The sequence below is a fragment of the Saccostrea echinata genome, unplaced genomic scaffold, assembly GCF_033153115.1.
Source record: "Saccostrea echinata isolate AGI-Se365-2 ecotype Australia unplaced genomic scaffold, CSIRO_AGI_Sech_v1 ptg000005l, whole genome shotgun sequence".
NCBI lineage: Eukaryota > Metazoa > Mollusca > Bivalvia > Ostreida > Ostreidae > Saccostrea > Saccostrea echinata.
This window is the reverse complement of record NW_026889754.1, coordinates 13,619,486-13,642,271: the sequence shown is the minus strand read 5'-3', so window position 1 is coordinate 13,642,271 and position 22,786 is coordinate 13,619,486. Positions and strand designations below refer to the sequence as shown.

Genomic DNA, 22,786 nt, shown 5'->3' with positions numbered 1-22,786 from the left:
ATACCACCCTCCCACATTATTATGGAAAATGAAATTCATACAAACAGAAATACAGACTGCGAAGTGGGTGGAACATCTTTTACCCTGAAAAAAGTTTTGTGTGTATGAATACATGGGTAAGCTTATAAGATTTATCATGAAGTACATCATTTCAGGAACGTTTTTCAATGTTTTAGTATAAAACAATTTGTTCATATGAAAATATCAAGCTGTAACACTATTTATGAACTAATTATTTTAAAATTTAGAATAAAAAAAAGGGAATGTGACGTGTGGAATATGAAATTCAAGCAAACAGAAGTAGGGAATAAGGAGTGGGTTGAACACATTTTTCCATGGATAAAAATCTGTATGTAAATAAATGTATAAGATTATTAGACATGTCATGATGTACACCTTTTCCGGATTTTTAAAAATATTTTAGTTTAAAATAATTTGTTATTTATTTGTTTTAATTTATTTTTGAACCAATTATTTTAAATATTAATTAATTAGATAAAACTCCAAGAAAAGAATCAATCCGTGACAAGTCCAATGAACTTTTTCATTTATTCACATGTACATCTGAGTTTTCTCTCAGAAAATGATCCCTCAGCCCCCTACCTATTCCATATTTCTGTTTGTTTGAACATTAACAAATAAAGCGCAAATCTCCAAGGAAAGATATGTATCCTGACAGATTAAATGATTTTATACATGGTGTAATATCTAAGTTTTCTCTCGGAAAATGATCTCCCAGCTCCTTACTTATTCCGTATTTCTGTTTGTTTGAATATCATTACCCATATCAAATCCTCTTCAAATTATATCTTTAGACTCCAGCTGATTTAATTTAAATTTAATACATCGAATGGATTACATGAAACGCGAAGAACACAATAACAAAGATGCATTTATCATTCTTTATCATACTCTTCCTCAACAAATCATATTTAAACATTTACAAATGAAAGTAATACTCCAATGACAGATGTAAATCAAAGCCCACTGATTATATTCATTTATTCACTTTCATTATTTGAAATATTTAGATATGGCCAAAAAATATATATATTAAAAAAAAAGATCAAAGTGACTTACTTTTCAGTTTGCAAACTCTGAAGACCCTAAATATGTCAACTGACGAAGTCTGATGATTCTAAGCCACTAAAAATCTGAAATATTTAATACAGCCATGATATCCCAAAAACTGCTACCTATTTTTTTTTGGTTAATACAACTCGAGACCTTAGGATTTATCAACTGACAATGTTGAATAATCCTAGGCTTCACAATGTCCAAAATATAAATCTAATACCATATGAAAGTGAATCTCTGCAAAATTCAAGAAGTAGGTCAACCTGACCTACTTTTTTATAAATAAGTTTCAAGGCCCCATGATGCATCACTTTAAAGGGTTAATGATTCTAAACCCCTCAGTATCGGAAATAATAAACTAAATTGTTTTAAAATGATTAGGTATACACTTCAGATAGTCGGTAACAGTGACATAATTTCTGGTTGACTCTCTTCATGGTCCCCATGATGCATATACTGACAAGTTTTGATGATCATCGGCTTCAAAGTGTCAAAGGTATATATAAAATCAATTTGAAAATAAATACATGCTAAATTTTAAAACTAAGTTACCATGACCTACTTTTGAGTCAGCATGACATGAGGTCCTAAGATGCGTCAACTTACAAGATTTGATTATCCTAGTCATTATGGTGGTCAAAATTTATTAAAAGTTTTAACAATTTATCAATTTACTTAGGTCTACTTTCATTATACCTTGAGACCACGCCCTTTGCGCAGGGTGATGTCTTGAACAATTTTTAATCTACAACACCTCCTTATCCTGTGTAAGTTTGGTGATAATCTGCCCAGAGGTTCTTAAAAGAATATATAAGCAACCACCATATTTGTTTTTTTCCCCTAATTCTTTCCCCTTTTTAAAGGGTTATATCCCTATTTTAAATATAAATGAAAGTCCTTGGGCCAAGGATACTCTGATACAAATTTGACAAAAATTGGCCAAGAAGTTCTAGAGATAAAGCCCATATTCCAAAAAGTTTGTATGATGAGCAATTTGGTCCATTTTTAAACCTTTCTAAAAATAACAAAATTTTAGTTCTAGTGCCTTCCCAATGTAGTATTCAGAAGATTTTTTTTAATTCAAAAGCAGAAAACTATTTAGGAATATTACATCAAAAATAAGAAATATTATACTGAACAACAAGAACTTTATTTTGTATTGTATGACGAGCAATTTATTCCACATTCACAGTTTTATGAAAAATAACAACATTTGGGTGTCTAGTTCTTCCCCCATGTGGTAGTCAGAGGCAATTGTGGTTTGTTTCAGCTCGAACTCCTGCTGCTCTTGTCTGTAAATAATCAGCAATGCCGGTTGCAAGCAGCAACTGTCGTATCCTGATCGTAGATGCACGAAATGTCCCTCTCAGTTTCTTTGGTTTACACGAATAATGAGCAATGGTAACTGCTTTAAGTCCCTCACAGTGACTGACCAAGTGATAAAGCAATAAGTATACAATTGTGTTGCAGAGTATTAAATTTAAGAGCATCATCGTTTTCAGGTCAATAATCACATAAGTTATCCTTGGTGATCATTTTGGGAAATGCCTCTCCATTGTATTTTATAAAATTCGTCTTTTACCCATGTTACTTCAAAAGCATTTTTTCTTAATAACTTCCCAAAATCAAACTGCAAAAGAGAAATTGATTTAAAAATCCTGAAAAATGATATATCAAATATTCTGCATATAAATAACCTAGTTCAAAAACTGTTATTTTCCCTATAAATGATCTAATATGAATATCTAATTTCAATGTACATCTTTCATGTATGTAGAATTGATCTGCTAAACAAAAACCTCTTCTCTTGAAAACTGTTGCAGAAGTTATCACTACAAATGATGCAATATTTTGCATAAAAATGAATAAGTACAACAACTGGTACCTCTCACATAGACGATCAAAGTCAAAGCACCTTGTTCGTCTCTTTGATCTACAAATAAATAATATCTTAAAAAAGTTAATTAACTAAATTTAAAAACTGCTATTTCTCTTATATAATGATCAAAAACAAAATTCAAGTACCATGTTCATCTCCATTGTATGTTTATTTGATTTAAAAATAAAAAAAAGATATATTCCCTATCATGTGGACTTTTTTTGGCAGAAAAATGAAAGAGGAATTATCAGCAGAAATGATGTACCCTAAATGCAATATCAATATTTTGACCACGTTCAACAGCTTGTATTTTTCTCAATGACCAAACACAAAAAACAATGGTGCAATGAATATCTCTGGTGCATGAATATTTGAAAAAAAGATCTTATATATAGGAGCTATCATGATAAATAATGAACCCTCTATGTAAAACATGGCATAAATATCAAGAATACCAACAACTAGTAATTTTTGTCATATATGATCCAAAACAAAGTCCAAACACTTAGCCACTCTCTTACATATGTCCAATAAATTTGCACAATAAAAACTTCCTATCTTAAAAACTGTAGGGAGCAGTACCTTATGAGCAAAATTTTGCATAAAATTGACCAGGCTCAACATCTGGTATTTTCCCCGTCAATCACCAAAAACCAAAATCAATGCACTAAACATATCTCTTATATAATTTTTACAATTTGTCTCCAAAACAAACTTCTAACATTGAAACTGTTGGAGAGATTATCTAGGCAAATGATGTACCAAACATAGAATATTTTGCATCAAAAATGATCAAGCACCGCTATTTCCCCTATAAATGATCTTAAATCAAAACCCAACTACCTTGTACATCATTGATGTATGTACAATTCTTCAGCAAAACAAAAACATCTTATCTTGAACACGGTAGGAGTAGACATATGGACAAATGATGAACACTGTAATTGCTATTGTGCATAAAATTTCAAAGGGGTAAATAATTGATCCACAATTGTACTCTGCAAAAATGATGCCCCTTTTATCCAAGTTTTTGCATAAAAATGAACATGTTCTGGTACCTTCATAGATGATCAAAAATCAAAGTCTAATCATCAAATTTATTTCTGGTGTACTTTTCTTTGATCTGCAAAATTAAAAAAATGATATCTTAAAAACAGTTGAAGGAGTTATCTAGAAAAATCATGAACTCTTGTAAACAACATAACACATTAAATGACTAAATTAAGCAACTGGTATATTCTTATCCTTGATCAAAAATCAAAATCCCAGTTATATGTTCATCTCTATTGTATGTTCATTTGACTTGATAAATTAAAAACCTTTATTCCCTTTCATGGGATTTCTTTTTGAAGAAAACTGAAGGAGGAATTGTCTGCAGATATGATGCACCCTACAAGTAGTATGTTGCATAAAATTGACGAAGTTCAACAGCTTGTATCTTTTTCATAACTGACCAAAAACCAAATCAAGGTGCCACGCACATCTATAATGTAAAAATATTTGGGAAAAACTTATTTTTAGAACTGTAGGAGCTATGTGGACAAATATAAAAAAAAAACCCTAAATGCAAGAGTTGGCATAAAAATCACGAATACCAACAACTGGTATCTTAGTCATAAATGATCCAAAACAAAGTCCAAACACTTAGCCACTCTCTTACATATTTACAATTGATTTGCACAATCAAAACTTCCTATCTTAAGAACTATAGGAAGCAGTATCCTATAAGCAAAATTTTACATAAAATTTACCAGGCCCATCATCTAGTATTTTCCCTGTCATTGACCAAAAATCAAAATCAATGTACTAAACATATCTTATATAATTACGTACACTTCGTCTGCAGAACAAACTTCTTACTTTGAAAACTATCCAGGTAAATAATGTACAAAAAGCAAAATTCTGCACAAAGACTGATAACGTTCAACAACCGCAATTTTCCCCATATATGATGTAAAATCAAAATCAAAGCACAATGTACATCTCTAATGCAAGTTTAACCTCATCTGCAAAGCAAGAAATACCTTCAGATTATGAAAACTGTTGGAGTGGTTTTCCTGACAAACGATGTAAGAGCTATATTGTACATTAAAATGACTTAGTTCAACAACTGTTATTTTCCCTATAAATGATCTTAATCAAAACCCAACTATATTGAACATCACTGATGTATGTACAATTTATCTGCAAACTAAATCGTCTAATCTTGAACACTGTAGGAGTATATATATGAATAAATGATGAACACTGTAATCGATATTGTGCATAAAATTGACAAAGTTCGTCAGTTAATATACCCTCTCCTAAATTATCAAAAATCAAAATCCAGGTACCATACCATTTCTGAGGAATAAATAATTGATCTACAATTGTAGGAGTACCCTGCAAAAATTATGTCCCTTTTAACTAATGTTTAACATGAAAATGAAGGAGGAATTATCTGCAGATATGATGTACCCTAAAAGTAATATGTTGCATCAAATTGACTAAGTTCAACAGCTTATATCTTTTTCATAACTGACCAAAATCCAAATCAAGGTGCCATGCACATCATTTGGGAAAAACTTCTTATTTTTAGAACTGTTGGAGCTATGTGGACAAATATAATGAACCCTATATGCAACAGTTGACATAAAAATTACAAATACCAACAACATGTATTTTAGTCATAAATGATCCAAAACAAAGTCTATACACTTAACCACTCTTTTACATATTTACAATTGATTTGGTCGCCCGCGTGGTGCAGTGGTTAGAGCGTCTGCTCTAGAGTCGCGGTATTCTTGTCATAAACGATCCAAAACAAGATCCAAACACTTAGCCACTCTCTTACATATGTACAACGGATTTGCACAATCAAAACTTCCTATCTTAAAAACTGTAGGAAGCAGTACCCTATCAGCAGAATTCTGCAGAAAATAGATCAAGCTCATTATCTAGTATTTTCCCTGTCATTGACCAAAAATCAAAATCAATGTACTTAACATATCTCTTTTATAATTATGTACGATTCGTCTGCAGAACAAACTTCTTACTTTGAAAACTGTTGGAGGGATTATCCTGGCAAATGATGTACCAAAACAAGCACCATTTTGCACAAAAAATTATTAAGTTCAACAACCGCTATTTTCCCCATAAATGATCTAAAATCAAAATCAAAGCACCATGTACATCTCTAATGCAAGTTTAATCTCATCTACAAAGCAAAAAATACCTTCAGATTTTGAAAACTATTGGAGTGGTTATCCTGACAAACGATGTAAAAGCTATATTGTACATTAAAATGACAGTTCAACAACTGTCATTTTCCCTACAAAGGATCTGAAATCAAACCCCAACTACCTTGTACATCACTGATGTATGAACAATTCATCAGCAAAACAAAAACGTCTTATCTTGAACACTGTAGGAGTAGACATATGGACAAATGATGAACACTGAAATCGACATTTGGCATGAAATTGACCAAGTTCGTCACCTGATATCCCTCTCATAAATAATTGAAAATCAAAATCCAGGTACATGTACCATGCACATTTCTGTGAGATCAATAATTGATCCACAATTGTCGGAGTACTCTACAACAAGAGGCCCAGGGGCCACATCGCTCACCTGAGCACTGTGGCTAGGAAAAAAGAAAAAAAAATCATTTTAGTATTGAGAAGCTTAAATGCATAAGTGGTGCCAACCTACCCCATAAAGGGAGTGGGGGGGGGGGGGGTATGATTTGAACAAAATTAAATCTACACTTACTAAGGATGCTTACATAATTTTTTGACTGTTACATTTTTCTCTACAAGTTTGAACTTCGATTGTGGCCCCACCCTACCCCTGGAGGTCATGATTTGAACAAACTTGAATCTACACTATCTGAGGATGCTTCCATATAAATATGACAAACAGTGGCTTTGCTGTTCTTGAGAAGATTTTTCCTATATATTCCTATGTAAAACTTTGATCGTTCATTGTGTCCCCACTCTACCCCCGGGGGTCTCGATTTGAACAAACTTGAATCTACACCACCTGAGGATGCTTCCACATAAATATGATCAATCATAGCTTTGCTGTTCTTGAGAAGAAGATTTTTGAAGATTTTTCCTATATACACCTATGTTAAACTTTGATCGTCCATTGTGGCCTCACCCAACCCCTGGGAGTCATGATTTGAAGAAGTTTGAATCTACACCACCTGAGGATGCTTCCATATAAATATGACCAATCATAGCTTTGCTGTTCTTGAGAAGAAGATTTTGAAGATTTTTCCTATATATTCCTATATAAATCTTTGATCGTCCATTGTGGCCCCACCCTACCCCCAGGGGTCATGATTTAAACAAACTTGAATCTACACTCCCTGACAATAATTCCACGAGTTTCATCTTTCCTGGCCCATTGGTTCTTGAGGAGAAGATTTTTCTATAATGCCATTAATTTTTTGCTATTTTGAAATTATCTCCCCTTGAAGGAGGGCGTGGCCCTTCATTTGAATAAACTTGAATCCCCTTCACCCAAGGATACTTTGTGCCAAGTTTGATTGAAATTGACCCAGTAGTTCTGGAGAAGAAGATGAAATTGTGAAAAGTTTACAACGCCAACGACAACAACGATGACAGACAACGGACAAATTTCGATCAGAAAAGCTCACTTGAGCCTTTGGCTCAGGTGAGCTAAAAAACAAGTTCCCACTCAAATAGGGAGGTGTCTTTAAGATCCCTAACTTTAGTGTCATTATAATACTTAATATTATTTATATTGAATATTTTTAGTATTCAATATAATGGTGTGTGCATATATATACTGAGCTGATTAAGTTCACTTTAGATCAGGGTTTCTGGTATACAATTCAATGATAATAAATTATTAATGAACAAAAATAACTGTTGTTTACTTATACCATTAAAATACCTGCAAATTATATTCCAATTACTTTTATTAACTTAGTCTAACATAATCTTAAGAATACTTTAATCTATTTCACACTGTGTCATTTACTGCAGATTTCATTTATTCCAATTTACACCAAAGAGTAAATAACTGCATAAAATAACTCTTCATTGAGTAGTGTTTAAGAGCTCCTTAAAAAATGATTTTTTTTTCAACAATTATTTAATATAGTACATGTACATTACCAGAGATGATATCAATATTAAAATTGTCAATGTATATCTCATTTAGTAATCTAGTAATGTATATCAGCGTAGATTTATCTCACTACTTACTCACTGTCCACAATAAAATCTGTCTCTGTTCCATAACCACTGGCCTCTAGGATATCTGAGATGCTGCAGTTAAGTCCGCCCTGAATTGTGGGAAGGTTTGCGCGGGGGATTCCTGGGGATTCCTCTGGTTCACTTTGACTGGTGGCTGTCTCTGACTCCTGGGTATTCTCGTGTCCCATTATGTTGTCGGGGGGGCAGGGCCTTACCAGCAACTGTGATAGAGCAATGTTTAAGATAATGTTAGAAATCGTATATTGTAAGAGATGTATAACACAGCAATATCAATAAGAAGCCATAATACATGACCGAAATAAACAATGGTCTACTCTTTTCCTTCTTACAATCAGGGTTGGGGTCAATTACTTTGAAATGTAATTAAATACTTTCAAATACATTGGAAATTTTGTCAAATACTTGCAATTACAATTACATTGATTTTTACAGATGTAATTAATTACTCTCAATTACTTTGAGGAATGTAATTAAATACATTTCAATTACTTTTGTTTCACTTTCAAAAGTCTTAAAGAACAAATACATGTAAATTTAAGGTAGGGGAATATTTAAAATAAATACACTGTAATGTCAGGTGCCTGTCATGTCTGTCTGTTTCATTAACATAAGACCTAATCCTACATGTACATTTATCAATTAATTGACTGTCTTTATGAAATTTGATTAAAAGTGAGTTTTCAAGAGTTTATGAATCAACCATAAAATACTCTCAAATTATTTCAGCTACAGGTAGGCAAGCTTAACACCTTAAATTGCAAATGTTGACAAATAATGCTTTTTTTATGTAACAACTATTTCAAAAGCTAAATGCATGCATGTATATAAAGATCTGTTTAAATGTTAAAATAGTGATTCAATATTTCTTTCTTTTCTGAAGTATATAAATAGTAGAGCATTCTTAATAGTATTTAATAAATCACCTCTAATGGTAATATCTTTGAATTTAAACCAAGCATGGTATAAAATTATATAAAATTTTGGAGGGTTGTTCTGATAGCAATTTACAGCTGGGAGTTGAAGGGCAACAAAGCAGGTCTTAATGACACATTAAATTATTTTCTATTCTTTTTGATAATCAAGCAACAAAAAATTGAAATGTTTCATGCCTATACCAATGAGAGGTATAACAAAATGTTTGATAATCATTAAACTAGTTCTTTATGTGCATTATAATTATAAAACAAACTAAAATTTTTATAAACAAGCCAATATATCAAATTCATTTATTGAGATATGAAAGATTTTAAGATTTTGAAAAACAGAAGGGCTTCTTTGAATAAATTAAAATAACTGTAAAATGTGTGAAATTACAGGGTATTTTGTTCATTGTAATTAATTATATTCAATAACAAGTAATTGAAAAAATGGTCAATTACAAATTACTTTCAATTATTTTGAAAAATCTAATTAATTACACTCAATTACAAATACTTTTATCAATTACCCCATCCCTGCTTACAATCACTACTGAAAAAGAAAACTTTTTGATATCAAAGACAACTGCTTCTTCAAAAAAAAAAAATATAACTCAGAATTTTCATATCTTGTGACTTATCATTTACAAAATTATTTTGCAAAAAATCACTCTGATTCTATACACAAGTGCTCTGAGGTTTATATTAAACCTCAGAGTAAAGATACTGGGTTTCCTCATTAAAGCAGAATTTATTCAAAAAACGTCTACATGAAAAGACACTAGTTGTGGCCTTCAACCTGACATTGAGATATATCGCTAACATTTTATCAATTAATAATAGTTACTTCCATTTTTATGTCAACTTGATATACATCCTAGTGAACTCGAAATAAAAGTAAAAGATTCCATTTGAAAGAGTCTGCCAAATCTATTTCATATTTGTTTCATATTTGGATGTTTTACCGACTATACCGAATAAAGGCCAACTAACAATTAAATTGTATGACAAACGAGATCACATCAGCCTTTCCACTGTCAACTTTCCTTATTTTTGTAGTAATATTCTGCTATCACCTGCATATGGTGTTTATGTCTCCAAACTTATTTGATACTTCAGAGCATGCTTTGAGTATGATCAATTTTTAAACTGAGACAAGCTACTGACAAATAAATTGATGTTACAGGGACTTCAATAATCTAATTTAAAGTCAACATTTTGTTAACCGATTCTTAATAATAGACTAACATGACAAATTGAGTTTGATCGAGTCTGGTTTAATACTTACAAGACAACTTGAGTTTGAGTGAGCCTGGTTTAATACTTACAAGACAACTTGAGTTTGAGCGAGCCTGGTTTCATGGTGGATGCTGAGGAGGAAGATCCCATTGGTCGTTTGTTTTTCCATGGGTTCTCGTCCACCACTAGATTGTCCGTGTCACTGTCATTCTCCTCATTCTCCCTGCTCTGACTTGAGTGACCAGACCTTCCTTTAGCATCACTGAATATACAGTGTAAATAACAACTGATGATTTTATACAGAGTTACTTTTCACAATTGTTAGTATCACTGCTCTGACACCTTCAGCTCTATCTTAACTGATGAACTTGCCCTCTAACACATTCAGCTTGAGCTTACCTGATAATTTTGCCCTTTGACACTTTCAGTTTGAGTTTACCTGATAATCTTGCCCTCTGACACTTTCAGTTTGAGCTTACCTGAAAATCTTGCCTTTTGACACTTTCAGTTTAAGTTTACCTTATAGCCTTGCCCTTTGAACTTTCACTTTGAACTGACTCTTTCAGTTTGAGCTTACCTTATAATCTTGTACTTCGACACTTTCAGTTTGAGTTTACCCAATAATCTTACCCTTTGACACTTTCAGTTTGAGCTTACCTGATAATCTTGCCCTTAGACACTTTCAGTTTGAGCCCTATTCCTAGATCATCCTTCTCTTGTTTGATATCTGGATCTAACTTCAGGAATTTCTCCTTTTTTGTCATGGAATCTAGATATGCCCCCGCCTTAGGAATTCTTACTTTTAATGAAGCTGGATTGGAGTCCTCATCCTACAAAGCAAATCCAAACATAAAATACTGTCTTTGAGAGCAAATCTTTTTGTGAACTAAATTGTTAACAGTGTGACTTTTTTGTGTGTTTTGAGTATGACTGTTTTTTCACTTCTTGTAATAAGTAAGTTTTTTCCCCCTGTATTACAGCAAAAGCTGTTTTCTTTTACTCAAACAATTACTGTATTTAAAAATTTGGGGGGTTTTTATAACCACATTTGAGTATGACTGTTTATGTGACTTACCGTATTTCAATATGACTGTTTCTTTACTTATGGTATTTGAGTATGACTGGTTAACTTACTGTGTTTGAGTATATGACTGTATTTATGTGACTTACTGTATTTGAGTATGACTGGTTTTTTTACTTACCGTATTTGAGTATGATTGGTTTTTGACTTACTGTATTTATGTGACTTACCGTATTTGAGAATGACTTGCGTTCCTCTTCCATGGCCTGTAGAGCTTCTGTCCTGTGCTGATGTAGAAGACCAATGTTTTTTGACATACCATATTTGAGTATGACTGGGTTTTTTTACTTACCGTATATCAGTTAGATTGTTTATGTGACTTACCGTATTTGAGTAGGATTGGGTTTTCTTACTTACCGTATTGAGCAAGACTGTTTTTTACTTACCGTTTATGAGTATGACTTGTTTTTTATTTTCTTACTGTATTTGAGTATGACTGTTTTTGCGACTTACCATACTGGAGTATGACAGTGTTTTTTACTTCATGTATTTAAATGTGACCTACCATATTTGAGTATGACTATTTCTGTGACTTACCGTATTTGAGTATGACTTGCGTTCCTCATTCATGGCCTGTAGAGCTTCTGTCATGTACTGATGTAGATCAATATTTATGTGACTTACCGTATTTGAGTATGACTTTTTTTGTGACTTACTGTATTTGAGTATGACTTGCGTTCCTCGTCCATGGCCTGTTGAGATTCTGTCGTGTGCTGATGTAGATCAATGTTCATTATCTGTTTCTTTGTCGGGAGGTTCTTCTTTTTCTTCTTTTTCTCACCTCGTACTTTCTCAACCTTTAACCTGTCTCCTTTTGTCTTCAGTTTCACTGGGCTAACTTTCGGCTGAAAAATTAAACTTAATTTTACAATAAATTTTCCAGTTATTTTCCCTAAAATGCATTTCATGAAATATTCTGCCATGAAACATTGCAATTCAGGTCCTCTGTAATTCTTAAAAATTCAATAAATAATTTACTTCTTAAATTTATTCCCTTTACTTGAAACTACTCAGAATTGTTCACCCCTTTATACATTCATATCTGCCAATAGTACAATCACCAGAAAAAGAATACATGAAGAAAATTATTTTAAGGGGTATTAAATACACCATGTATCAGAGAATATACATGTATAAATAAATAAGCCTGAGAATGTTTTAATACAAGCAAAGTCACATTTTCATAACCTTAATATCTTGACACATTTTACACAAACTGAGTATTTATATCATTTAAAACAATTCATTGAAGGATATTTAAATACCGAAGTGTCGAAGGCCCAGATTTCCTTCTGCAGGTCCTTAAGAAGACAGCCGTAATTCAGGTGCTCAGGAACATCATGTTTGGCATTCTTTAAGAACTGGCAATTTAAACACACATTTCATCAACACACTGGCATAAAGCAAGGTTACTCACATTGACTAGTACTGTTATTTCAAATCTTTGCAGATATCAGTTAACAAGAAATTATTTTTGGATAAAATTAATTTTTCTCATGTTTCATCAATCTGAATCTAAAATACTTGCTACAAGTAAAAAAAGATACATGTATATTTACTTTCAATCTCAAATTTTACAGAAGCAGCTGACCCTGCGCCCAATCTCTTGATTACATATTTATGATTCTCTATAGAAGCAGTAATTGTTAAAAGCACTAGGGAAGTCAATCTATATTTCACTGTGTCAAAGTTAGTTGAAAAAGTGTGTAGTAAACTATCAAAAGAAATTTACAAGTCAGCTGATTTTTGACAAAAGCTCCATAGCTTTTTATCAATGAACATTTTAGGGCTTTTAGGGTATCAATTATAAACAATACCTTTAAACACAAATCACCTTCCCATATCTATTTCTTTACACATAATGTGAATAAGCTATACATTTTTGCAAAAATATTTGCAAAGTTCTGAAAAATGATATGAATATCACATGTGAAAGAGGTAAGTTCTTATGTCAAAAACCATTCAAAATTTAAAATGTTCTGTACACCATATTACCATTATAATGATTAAAAAGTCTGACTTGAAACAAAACGGAAGTAACATTCTATATTTTGTTATTTACTACATGTAATTGAAAAAAAAAACAAAACAAACAAGAACAAATATATAATTATCTTGTTTCTTCAGTGTCAGATTCAGTATACATATAAAAAAGAACATTCAATTTATAAGCAGAATACAAAGCAACCAACTAGCCAAACATTTGTCTGTTTCATGCAGGGGGTAAATTAGTTGTGACTTGGACTATAAGTAATAAAGGACTGGTGTTATAACACCTTCAACCAAACCACTGAAAACCTGGTAATTTATTGTGTTCATTGTTTTTCTTCTTCGTTAAATCATTAAACTTTATCTTCCAGGAAAGATTTTGAGACATACAGTCAAACCTGTATTAAGCAGTCACCTGTGGGAACCATTAAAAGTGACCTTTATAGAGAGGTGACCTTTGAAAAGAGGTTCATCTTTTTTCAAGAAAAATTCTTTTCCAATAAGTTTATGTAAGTTCTGTGTTTTGAAATACTACATCATGGAATATTAAAGAAAGATGTGTTTTGGAATCAATGGTCTCAGTTAGATTTTTTTTAAATTTAAATAGTCTCAAGATTAAGTTCAAGATAAATTTGATGACTCCAACAAAAATATATATTGAGTCTAATAGGGCACTGGATTATCCTCCCTCCAAACAACAACAAAACTTTTTTTTATTATAAGATTACATTATCATGTTGTACCTTGAATAAAATATGATGTATTTTTTTTTAATCTAAACTGCCTCTAAAAACAAGTTTAGTTAGTCCTGATAACTGTATGTTTAATAATACTTAAATACTTAGTAGCGTAATAAACAGACAAGTCATAATATTCTCCGTTTATCAAAGCAGTGCATAATACAAATTGATATCAAATTCCCAGGTGTTGTGACCAATGAAGCGTGACTAATCCTCTAACTGTCGTCTTACCTAGTTGAAAATCACAAGATAATCAGGACACATTGAATAAACAAAAAAAAAATAGGGTTTCTACAAATAATACGTTTCCAATGTGTTAAAAACGGCCTGTCATGCATTTATGCAATTACACCTATCGGAGTTGGGCATGCCAAACGTGAACTAATAATCAGGAAACACCTAATTATTGTATCCATTAATAGATAAAATATAAGGATGCCTTGTGTATCATTCAGAATATTTTAACCAGATTCCAATTCAATAAGATTAAGATTCTCGTAAGTCCGTTTTCCCGATAGCCTTTTCGGTCACTGACACCCTTGTTCAGTTTTGTTAAATAAACAAATTATCCAATTAATAAGGCCAATTATTTTTTTCATGATCTCGCTACACAAGACCAATTATTTATATTAGTGACGAAAATTGAGAGTCACCTGACTTAGATCTGGTCACGTGATCGGTTAAAATGGCCGCTATATACGAGATAAAACGGCGATTTTACATGTAATTTGATGACCGCTGACCGCGTTACGCAGGTGACCGCTTAATAGAGTTACAATATATAGGAAAATTCATTGGGAGGAAATAAAATGAACGCATAGGACAGGTGACCGCTGGATAAAGGTGACCGCTATGACAAGTTTGACTGTAATGTAACATACAGTTGCAAGTGTGTTTTTAAATTGCTTTATTCTGTTGTAAAGAAAGTTCACTGGTACTTTTTCCTTAACAAAATGAATTCAAGTTTCAATTATAGTTTTGAAAATATGATTTGGTATATTTTAAATATTGAATATTAAACATAAATATGGCCATCATGCATCATGCATTAATCATTGACAATATCTAAGTTTCCGGTTTAAAATTAACAGATTACAATAAAATACAGCAAACAGGTGCCCTTTATGTTGGTGATCACACACACAATTACTACTTCACTGTATTCCTGGTCATTTATTTGAACACTAACCCCTTACCCTCATCAACCTTTTTTTTTCATTTGAATTATTGTACACATGTAAGACCCTTTTTCAGGCATATGTACATGTATTTAATGAAATTTTCAGTCAAATATCTTGTTTCATGTATAAACCTGTCTGTAAGCCTCATTCACACCATCAAGATAAATGGTCCCCAACAGACAAAGAGATTACTTTTTCAGGGGCTTCAAATTTTACTTAGGTCAGGAGTATTATAAAGTCTATACATGTAACATCAATTAATAACTTTTTAAAAAAGTTCTAAGAAAAGGTAAACACAAAGAAAAAATTGTAAATAAAAGGTATTAAAAAAATCAAAACCAGCCCATTGAAGAAGCAGAGCTGTGAACAGTTGATATAAAAAAAAAAAGATACAAAATCTGGAAAGATATCAAAAGCTGTACAAAAGACACGGGATAATACAGGATAACACAAGCAGCCTACTTATAAAAGGTCAATCACCAGATAGGAGTTGTTTAACTGTAAAAAGGAAGGCAAATATCACAGATTTCATTACTCAAAGTACAGACGGACTCTCTATTTTACAGATCTCAATTACACGAGATATACAGGTGGTAGATTCTAGGTATTATAGATCTATAAGCCAAGGGATCTGTGGAGTTGGAATATTGCAGAGTACTGTACATTTCTATTATGTAACAGGACAGTACAGAAACAGCCAGAGATGCTGTTGGCATGCTTAAGGTGGTCTGACCCTTTTGGGTAACCTGCTTAAGACAGTACATGTATGTCCTACTGCTAAAAAAATGTTTGTGAACTTGAACAACTTTTCTTCATTAATTTCATTGCACCTGAATTCATAAAAAACTGAGTATTGACAGAAATCTGTCTTTTTCACCAAGTTTTCCTCTCATAAATAAACACTTCAGTTCTACAAAAAATATCAAAAGAATTCAACCTTGTATAATAATGTGGCATACATCAGTAAAACCATGGGGAATAAAATGCACATCAGAAAATACTGGGACATGTAATAGCAAAATAGTGGGACATACTTGTACGAGCATATCCTAAAAAAAAGAACAAGTGAAGCAGGTATCAATTTAAGGAGTTGGGTTTACATCAGTCAAATAGTGGGTCATTTATCAGAAAAAATAGTGGGCAAGTACTAAAGTGGAGCCATACAAAGGTAAATGTGTATTTCCTATAATGGTTCATTGATAAACATCTAAAGATGAATAAGGACAATTTCAACACTCTGAGAAACACCTAATGATAACACCACTTTGAGAAACACCTAATGATAACACCACTTTCAAATTTTCTGCCCATTATATATTACCAACAACATAACCTAGAGTATATAGTGATCCATTGCCCATACACCAATTAATTATAATTATTATTAGAGTTTTCTAGCGAGAGTTGACCATGACCTTTTTCACAACTTACATCTTTCTGCTGTGTCCAAGACTTCAGGTGCATGGCCAGAGACTTGGCCCCCATCAGTAAATATTCCGGGGGTCGCCTGCAATCCTAAGTGTAATCTGTCAGAAAAAAGAAGGGATTCTGAAAATTTGTTCTCAAAAGGATGACAAATTTCAATTTCTGTGGTCAAGATCTGCATGTCTGTTACAATCTATTGGAAACTGTAAGCCAATTGTTATTTACTTTCATTCACCATGCATCAGTTTGAAGAGCATCCGCAATTATTAATTTCAGTAACTGAGGAAACATTCTGCATATTAAACACATTATTAAATGGTTTATAACAAGATGAATACCAGTTTGTTAACACAAGTTTTTATTATATAAATCACTGTTACCTTTGATGGCATCCAGGACATATTTGGCAGCATACCAGTGGGTAGTCTCAAAACTAGGAAATAAATATTTGGATGGGGTCTTGATTCTCCTCTCTATGTCATAAACCCTGAGAAATAAAAAACACACACTGTACAAAGCCTTCAGGAAAAAATAACAAAATGTGTTTGTGAAACACTTGATGCCCCCGTATGGCAGCTTATAGCGAAGGTTAAAGTTTCTCAAATGCAAGTCAAAATCCAGGCCAAAAGATAAAAAAATGTTGGTACCCAAAGAAAGGTCTTGCCTCGAGGAATATACCTGTAAAATTTGAAAGCCCTAGCTGCAACTGTTCGAAAGTTATGGCAAAGGTTAAAGTTTTTTAAAAGTAAGTAAAATGTCAAGGTCAAGGTCAAATTTGTTGGTATCCAAAGGAAGGTCTTGTCACAAGGATTACATATGTGAAGTATGAAAGCCCTAGCACCAACCATTCAAAAGTTATGGCCAAGGTTAAAGTTTTTCAAGAGTAGGTCAAACTCCTATGTCAAGGTCAAAGGGTCAAAGTGGTTGGTATCCAAAGGAAGGTCTTGTCACAAGGATTACATATGTGAAGTATGAAAGCCCTAGCACCAACCATTCAAAAGTTATGGCCAAGGTTAAAGTTTTCCAAGAGTAGGTCAAACTCCTATGTCAAGGTCAAAGGGTCAAAGTGGTTGGTATCCAAAGGAAGGTAATGTCACAAGGATTACATATGTGAAGTATGAAAGCCTTAGCATCAACCGTTCAAAAGTTATGGCCAAGGTTAAAATTTTTCAAAAGTAAGTCAAACTCCTAGGTCAAGGTAAAAAGAGTCAAAAAAGGTTGATATCCAGAGGAAGGTCTTGTCACAAGGAATACACATGTGAAGTTTGAAACCCCAAGCTCCAACTGTTCAAAAATTATGGCCAAGATTAAAGTTTTCCAAAAGTAGGTCAACCTCCAAGGTCAAAGTCAAAAGGTCAAAGTTCTTCGTATCCAAAGGAAGGCCTTGTCACAAAGAAAAGAATACACATGTGAAGTTTGAAACCCCAAGCACCAACTGCTCAGAAATTATGGCCAAGGTTAAAATCTCATAAAATTTTGCAAAAGTGGGTCAACTCTAAGGTCAAGGTCAAAAGGTCAAATATGAGAGTACCCAAAGAAAGGTCTTGTCACAAGGAATATGCAGGTGAAATACGAAAGTCATAGCTCCAACCAATCAAAAGTTATGGGCAAGGTTAAAGTTGACAACAGACAGACAGACAGGACAAAAACAATATACCCCTGGGATCTTTTGATCCAGGGGCATAAAAACAGGCAAAACAAAAATTATCAGGGGATCAACTGAAAAGTTTGAAGAATACATTGAAAATATAAGCACCAAATCTGATGAAAATGATGCTAAGAGACTCAAACTCAAAATAACAATCTTTTCAATAGTTTAGATTTTAATTGGGTGGTTACTTCAGAAATAAAGTAACATTTAAAACTTTTATCAGGATGTAAATATGGGTTGGTCAATTGATCAAATCCCATAAAGCCCGAAGGTCTTTATGGTAGATTTGATCACATGCCAACCCGTATTTACATTCTCATAAAAGTTTTAAAATGATACTTTATTACTTATATTTACATTTGAGACTGATTTACAACACATATTATGTATTTAAGTTTTAAACTCATAAAATAATTTAATTTTTCAAACCTCAACAGTATAAATTGAATGTATTGAACTCGTCCACCATTCATGACATCACTGTGCAATTATGTCAATCGATTATGAAATGCGGAGATAACAAACAGTATTCAAGCTCAAAAGTCCAATAAAAACAATACAAATCGGGAGCAGAGCAAACAGGGACCTCAAAAAACCTCATAGGTGGGACTTTTATCTTCTTTTTATCTTTATGATCTTTTTCATAAAGTAAACGGTTCAACTATGACTGAACAATGAATTAAAGGACACAAGACAAACCTGTTTTTACACAGAATTAAATATGCCTTGCTTAGTGTTATATAAGGGAAAACATTTAAATGTAAATATATGGCTGTTCTACATGTTTACCAACCTGTTGACCTGTCCCGTCCTCTGTTTATTTCATATAAGAGTAAACATTGGAAAAGTTAAAGATTTTAAAGAATTTTTTTGGTGAATTGAAGCTTAATCAACTATCAAAATGTTGAAAGTTCTAAACTATCTGTGAAAATGTTCTTATGACTTGAAATACATTTATAAAGCCTGCTAACTAAATCAAGTTTTAATTTTTTATAAAGTAATAAGAAATTCTTACTGAAGCTGTAGTGAAATGTTGAAATCATGGAGGAAATTCCCGCCAAACACGAGGGAGTCGATCGGCGTGAACACAGCGTGGATCCAACCAGTAGGGATAAAGAGGGTCTGCCCCTGCTTGATGACGCATTTATAACATACATCAACCTGGTCTCCAAAAAATGTCTCACTCTGATTGGATGACGACACCCAAGACTTGTATAATGATAGATTGGCTTGTGTGGGCCGAACTAGGTAGAAAATTTTTTCACCCTGCAATAAATTGACTCATTTACATACACATCTGAAAAAAAATCATTCTAAGATAAGTGTGTGTTTTAATATCAAAATGCTCCACAAGAATAGTCATATAATTTTCATAGGACTAAGGCTTCATAAATTTAATTTTCTGGTTCTCAGGCCAATTTTCTCCAAAACAGACGCGGGCGGGAGGCCTTTTTTTTTTTTTATCATTTTATTGACGATAAAGTAGATGGGGGGGGGGGATTATTTTTTTATTACCCGAATTTTCTATACAATTATGAAAAAAATTCTTTGTTCATGATATACTTTCCATGTCTGATCAATAGGATTGCAATATCCATTGCTTATCAACGTGTGAACATCCTAAGCATTATCTTCAAGTGTATTTTTAAAAGAAGTAGCCAGGTTTTCTTTGAAAATGGCTACCGGATGCGATATTCAAGTACTAACTACGAGAAAATGAGGGCGGAACTTTTATTTCCGGATTGGTCTCAGCATTACCAACTTCTTATTTTATCAAAAATACGATAAAATTTGGAATGCAAATACCTCAAAATGGATGCACACGGGCCTGAAAACCGTGATTTCAAATTTATATAGTCTATATATACAATTTAAGTTAACAATTCTGCAGGGTTTGAAATAATTGATGGCCTGCTGGTCTGAGGCCAGTGAATTTTCAATCTGGGCTAGTAGATTGCAGAGGGCATGTGCCCTTTGGGTCAGCATTTTTTTATGCAAAATAAAATTCATTCACAGTCAAGCTAGTTAACTTGACAGGGTTGTATGTTCCAACTTCTGCTGTTTCTTGTTTTGTTAAGTTAAATGTACTTAAGTATCACAATATAAAAGAAAATATTACTATTATTCTTATGGTTTTGGGCCAGTCTTTTGAAAATATACTGGCCCAGTGGGACAGTGAAAGTACTAAGCTGACCAGTAAAAATTTAAGGTGATAACCCGAGTGACCAGTAAATAAAAATAATTATTTCTAGCCCTGTTTTGTGACAAGTACATGTACACCCCATAACAATTGATTATTCGTTGTGAATCTACATGCAGTTATAATTTTGTGCATGATTATAATTTTGTACATTCAAGTTTTTTTTGGACTTTCACCTCAGAACTTTCACCACAGACACATTTTCCTTTCTTACCCTCAGAATATGATACCAGACCGACGTCCCCCTGAAGTCAATGTGAAAATCTGTGAAGCTGTCCCTCACCCCCATCAGACAATACTTCTGGACTTCAGGTCGTGTGTATGTGCAGTCATCAGGCAGCTGCTCAGGGAAATAATTACTGACCCAACTCAAGTTGCGGACAATGGAGGAAGGGAAGACCAGCTCGGACATCCTGTAATAAAGATTGTTATAAAGGAAAATTATCACAAAGGGGGTGTAGAACATTGATAAAGGGGGGGGGGATTGGAATATAGAACATTGACAGGGAGGATCACTGGAATGAAGTAACACAAGATTAACAGTTTTCAAGGAAGTGAACAATGAATAGGTTGAGAAGTAAAGATTGAGAAAACAAGCTGTAAAATCCTGCAAAAACATGAGTTATAAAGGACTCAGAACAATTTTTGAATGATCAACATCTCAGAAAATTAATGTAGTTAAAAAGCTCTAACAAAGTGTGTGAAACTAACTTGCATCACATTTATGAAATAAGGTGAAATTACCAAGCTTAACTTTTTTATAAAGCCCAAATTTTTCACTGCTAGAGTGTCCTGGAGAACTGTAACTATGCTTCAAATAAGTTTCTAGAGGCTTCAAGCCAGTACATCATTCTACGTGTACAAGTTCTTCATCTTATTTTGTACAGAAATGTCCTAGCTTTTAAATTATTATTTACATTATAAGAAACTGTCTTTCTACTTCTTAAGAACTTAAGGGTGACTTTATAATACAGTAAAACTTGTCTAATCCAGATGCTGTGCATTCCACAATCTTCCCTAATACAATGACAACTCATAGTCTTATCAGTCAATTCTATTGTGCAAAATGTTTTCTAATCTGGAATGTTGTCTAATCTATCAAGTTTCTAGGGAACCAGAGGTGTCTGAATTCGACAAGTTTAACAGTAGGTAATTTACTTTGTATTGGAGAACTCTAGACTATAACATAATAATTAGTTTACTTTGTATTGGAGAACTCCAGACTGATGACGTTGTACACTGTGTGACATACTTTGTATTGGAGAACTCCAGACTGATGACGTTGTACACATTATAACTTACTTTGTATTGGAGAACTCCAGACTGATGACGTTGTCTACTTTGTGACTTACTTTGTATTGGAGAACTCCAGACTGATGACTTGGACTGTTATAATACTCCGTCCATTCCCTCATCAACATTTCATAATCCTCCTGCTTTGATACATCTATAACATCTATCTCTCTCATTCAGCCTAAAAAAACAAATCATTGATAAATATGGAAAATCTGGTTCTTTACTGAAGCTGAACCAGTTTACGAATATAGGTGGCATGAACTAATTAATACAGTCATACACAGAACTAGTTCATTTCACTTTCACTTGTTGGTGATTAAGTGTCATTGATTAAGATTTTTAAAAAAAATATTTTGTTGTAGAAAATTGGGAAATTTACACTTTGCTTCTGGGAAAAAAGGGTACCTTTTCTGCATTAGAAAAGGGGCCGTTCAACGGCCCCAATTATAGAGAATCAAGAGCCCTAAAAGCATATGGTTTTTGTATCACTATAGGGTACAATTCTTTTGTGTTTTGCATTATAGCTTTATACTGGTATACTGTTACACTCCTACTAAGTAACAATAGTTTATCCAATGATGTACAAACTGGAATATGTTATAATATTCTTTTATGATAATTTAAGCCTACATACTTACACAATATATAGTTTTTCAGTGTTGACTTACCAACATTATTCTCCACGTCCTGTATGGAAAACTGAGCAGGGGGAACAACCAGTCCTAATCCGTCCTTCTTCTCCACGATGATCTGAACATTAAAACCATGCTTCTTAAAGTATTCTGTATTTAACTCACTTCCATGGAGCCGCGCTATACGAATCTCATCAGCACTTAAATTGTCAAATAGAGGCTTTAAGAATTACATTAATGAATTATCC

At 33.0% G+C, this 22,786-nt stretch overlaps 1 protein-coding gene and 2 long non-coding RNA genes across 4 annotated transcripts; all 3 read right to left on the bottom strand.

Moving 5' to 3' along the window:
• Nucleotides 1–2,216: 2,216 nt before the first annotated feature.
• On the bottom strand, nt 2,217–12,348 carry LOC133179800 (uncharacterized). The gene is made up of 7 exons (XM_061314483.1): nt 12,081–12,348; nt 11,001–11,173; nt 10,433–10,605; nt 8,176–8,387; nt 4,015–4,079; nt 2,963–3,010; nt 2,217–2,707 (listed from the first exon to the last, which is right to left on the bottom strand). The coding sequence occupies exons 1-4, from the start codon at nt 12,345–12,347 to the stop codon at nt 8,305–8,307; spliced, it is 696 nt and encodes a 231-aa protein (XP_061170467.1). The 5' UTR covers nt 12,348; the 3' UTR covers nt 2,217–2,707; nt 2,963–3,010; nt 4,015–4,079; nt 8,176–8,304.
• A 341-nt stretch (nt 12,349–12,689) lies between these two features.
• On the bottom strand, nt 12,690–19,668 carry LOC133179803 (uncharacterized). 2 transcript variants are annotated; one of them, XR_009720186.1, is made up of 4 exons: nt 19,426–19,668; nt 17,140–17,246; nt 16,766–16,860; nt 12,690–12,785 (listed from the first exon to the last, which is right to left on the bottom strand). It is a non-coding gene; the product is annotated as an uncharacterized LOC133179803 (long non-coding RNA). The 2 variants fall into 2 exon arrangements; XR_009720185.1 differs by lacking the exon at nt 12,690–12,785 and adding an exon at nt 15,750–15,832.
• A 1,230-nt stretch (nt 19,669–20,898) lies between these two features.
• LOC133179814 (uncharacterized) lies at nt 20,899–22,078 on the bottom strand. Its single transcript, XR_009720197.1, has 3 exons — nt 21,992–22,078; nt 21,913–21,961; nt 20,899–21,023 (listed from the first exon to the last, which is right to left on the bottom strand). It is a non-coding gene; the product is annotated as an uncharacterized LOC133179814 (long non-coding RNA).
• Between the last annotated feature and the right edge of the window lie 708 nt (nt 22,079–22,786).

Bases quoted from the DNA above. Each gene is read 5' to 3' on its own strand.
- LOC133179800 (XM_061314483.1), bottom strand. From the start codon at position 12,347: ATGGCAGAATATTTCATGAAATGCATTTTAGGGAAAATAACTGGAAAA. The intron at 10,606-11,000 runs GTAAGCTCAAAC...CTGTATATTCAG, and splicing joins TCTAAGGGCAAGATTATCAG to TGATGCTAAAGGAAGGTCTG. The intron at 8,388-10,432 runs GTAAGTATTAAA...GCTCTATCACAG, and splicing joins GCTCAAACTCAAGTTGTCTT to TTGCTGGTAAGGCCCTGCCC.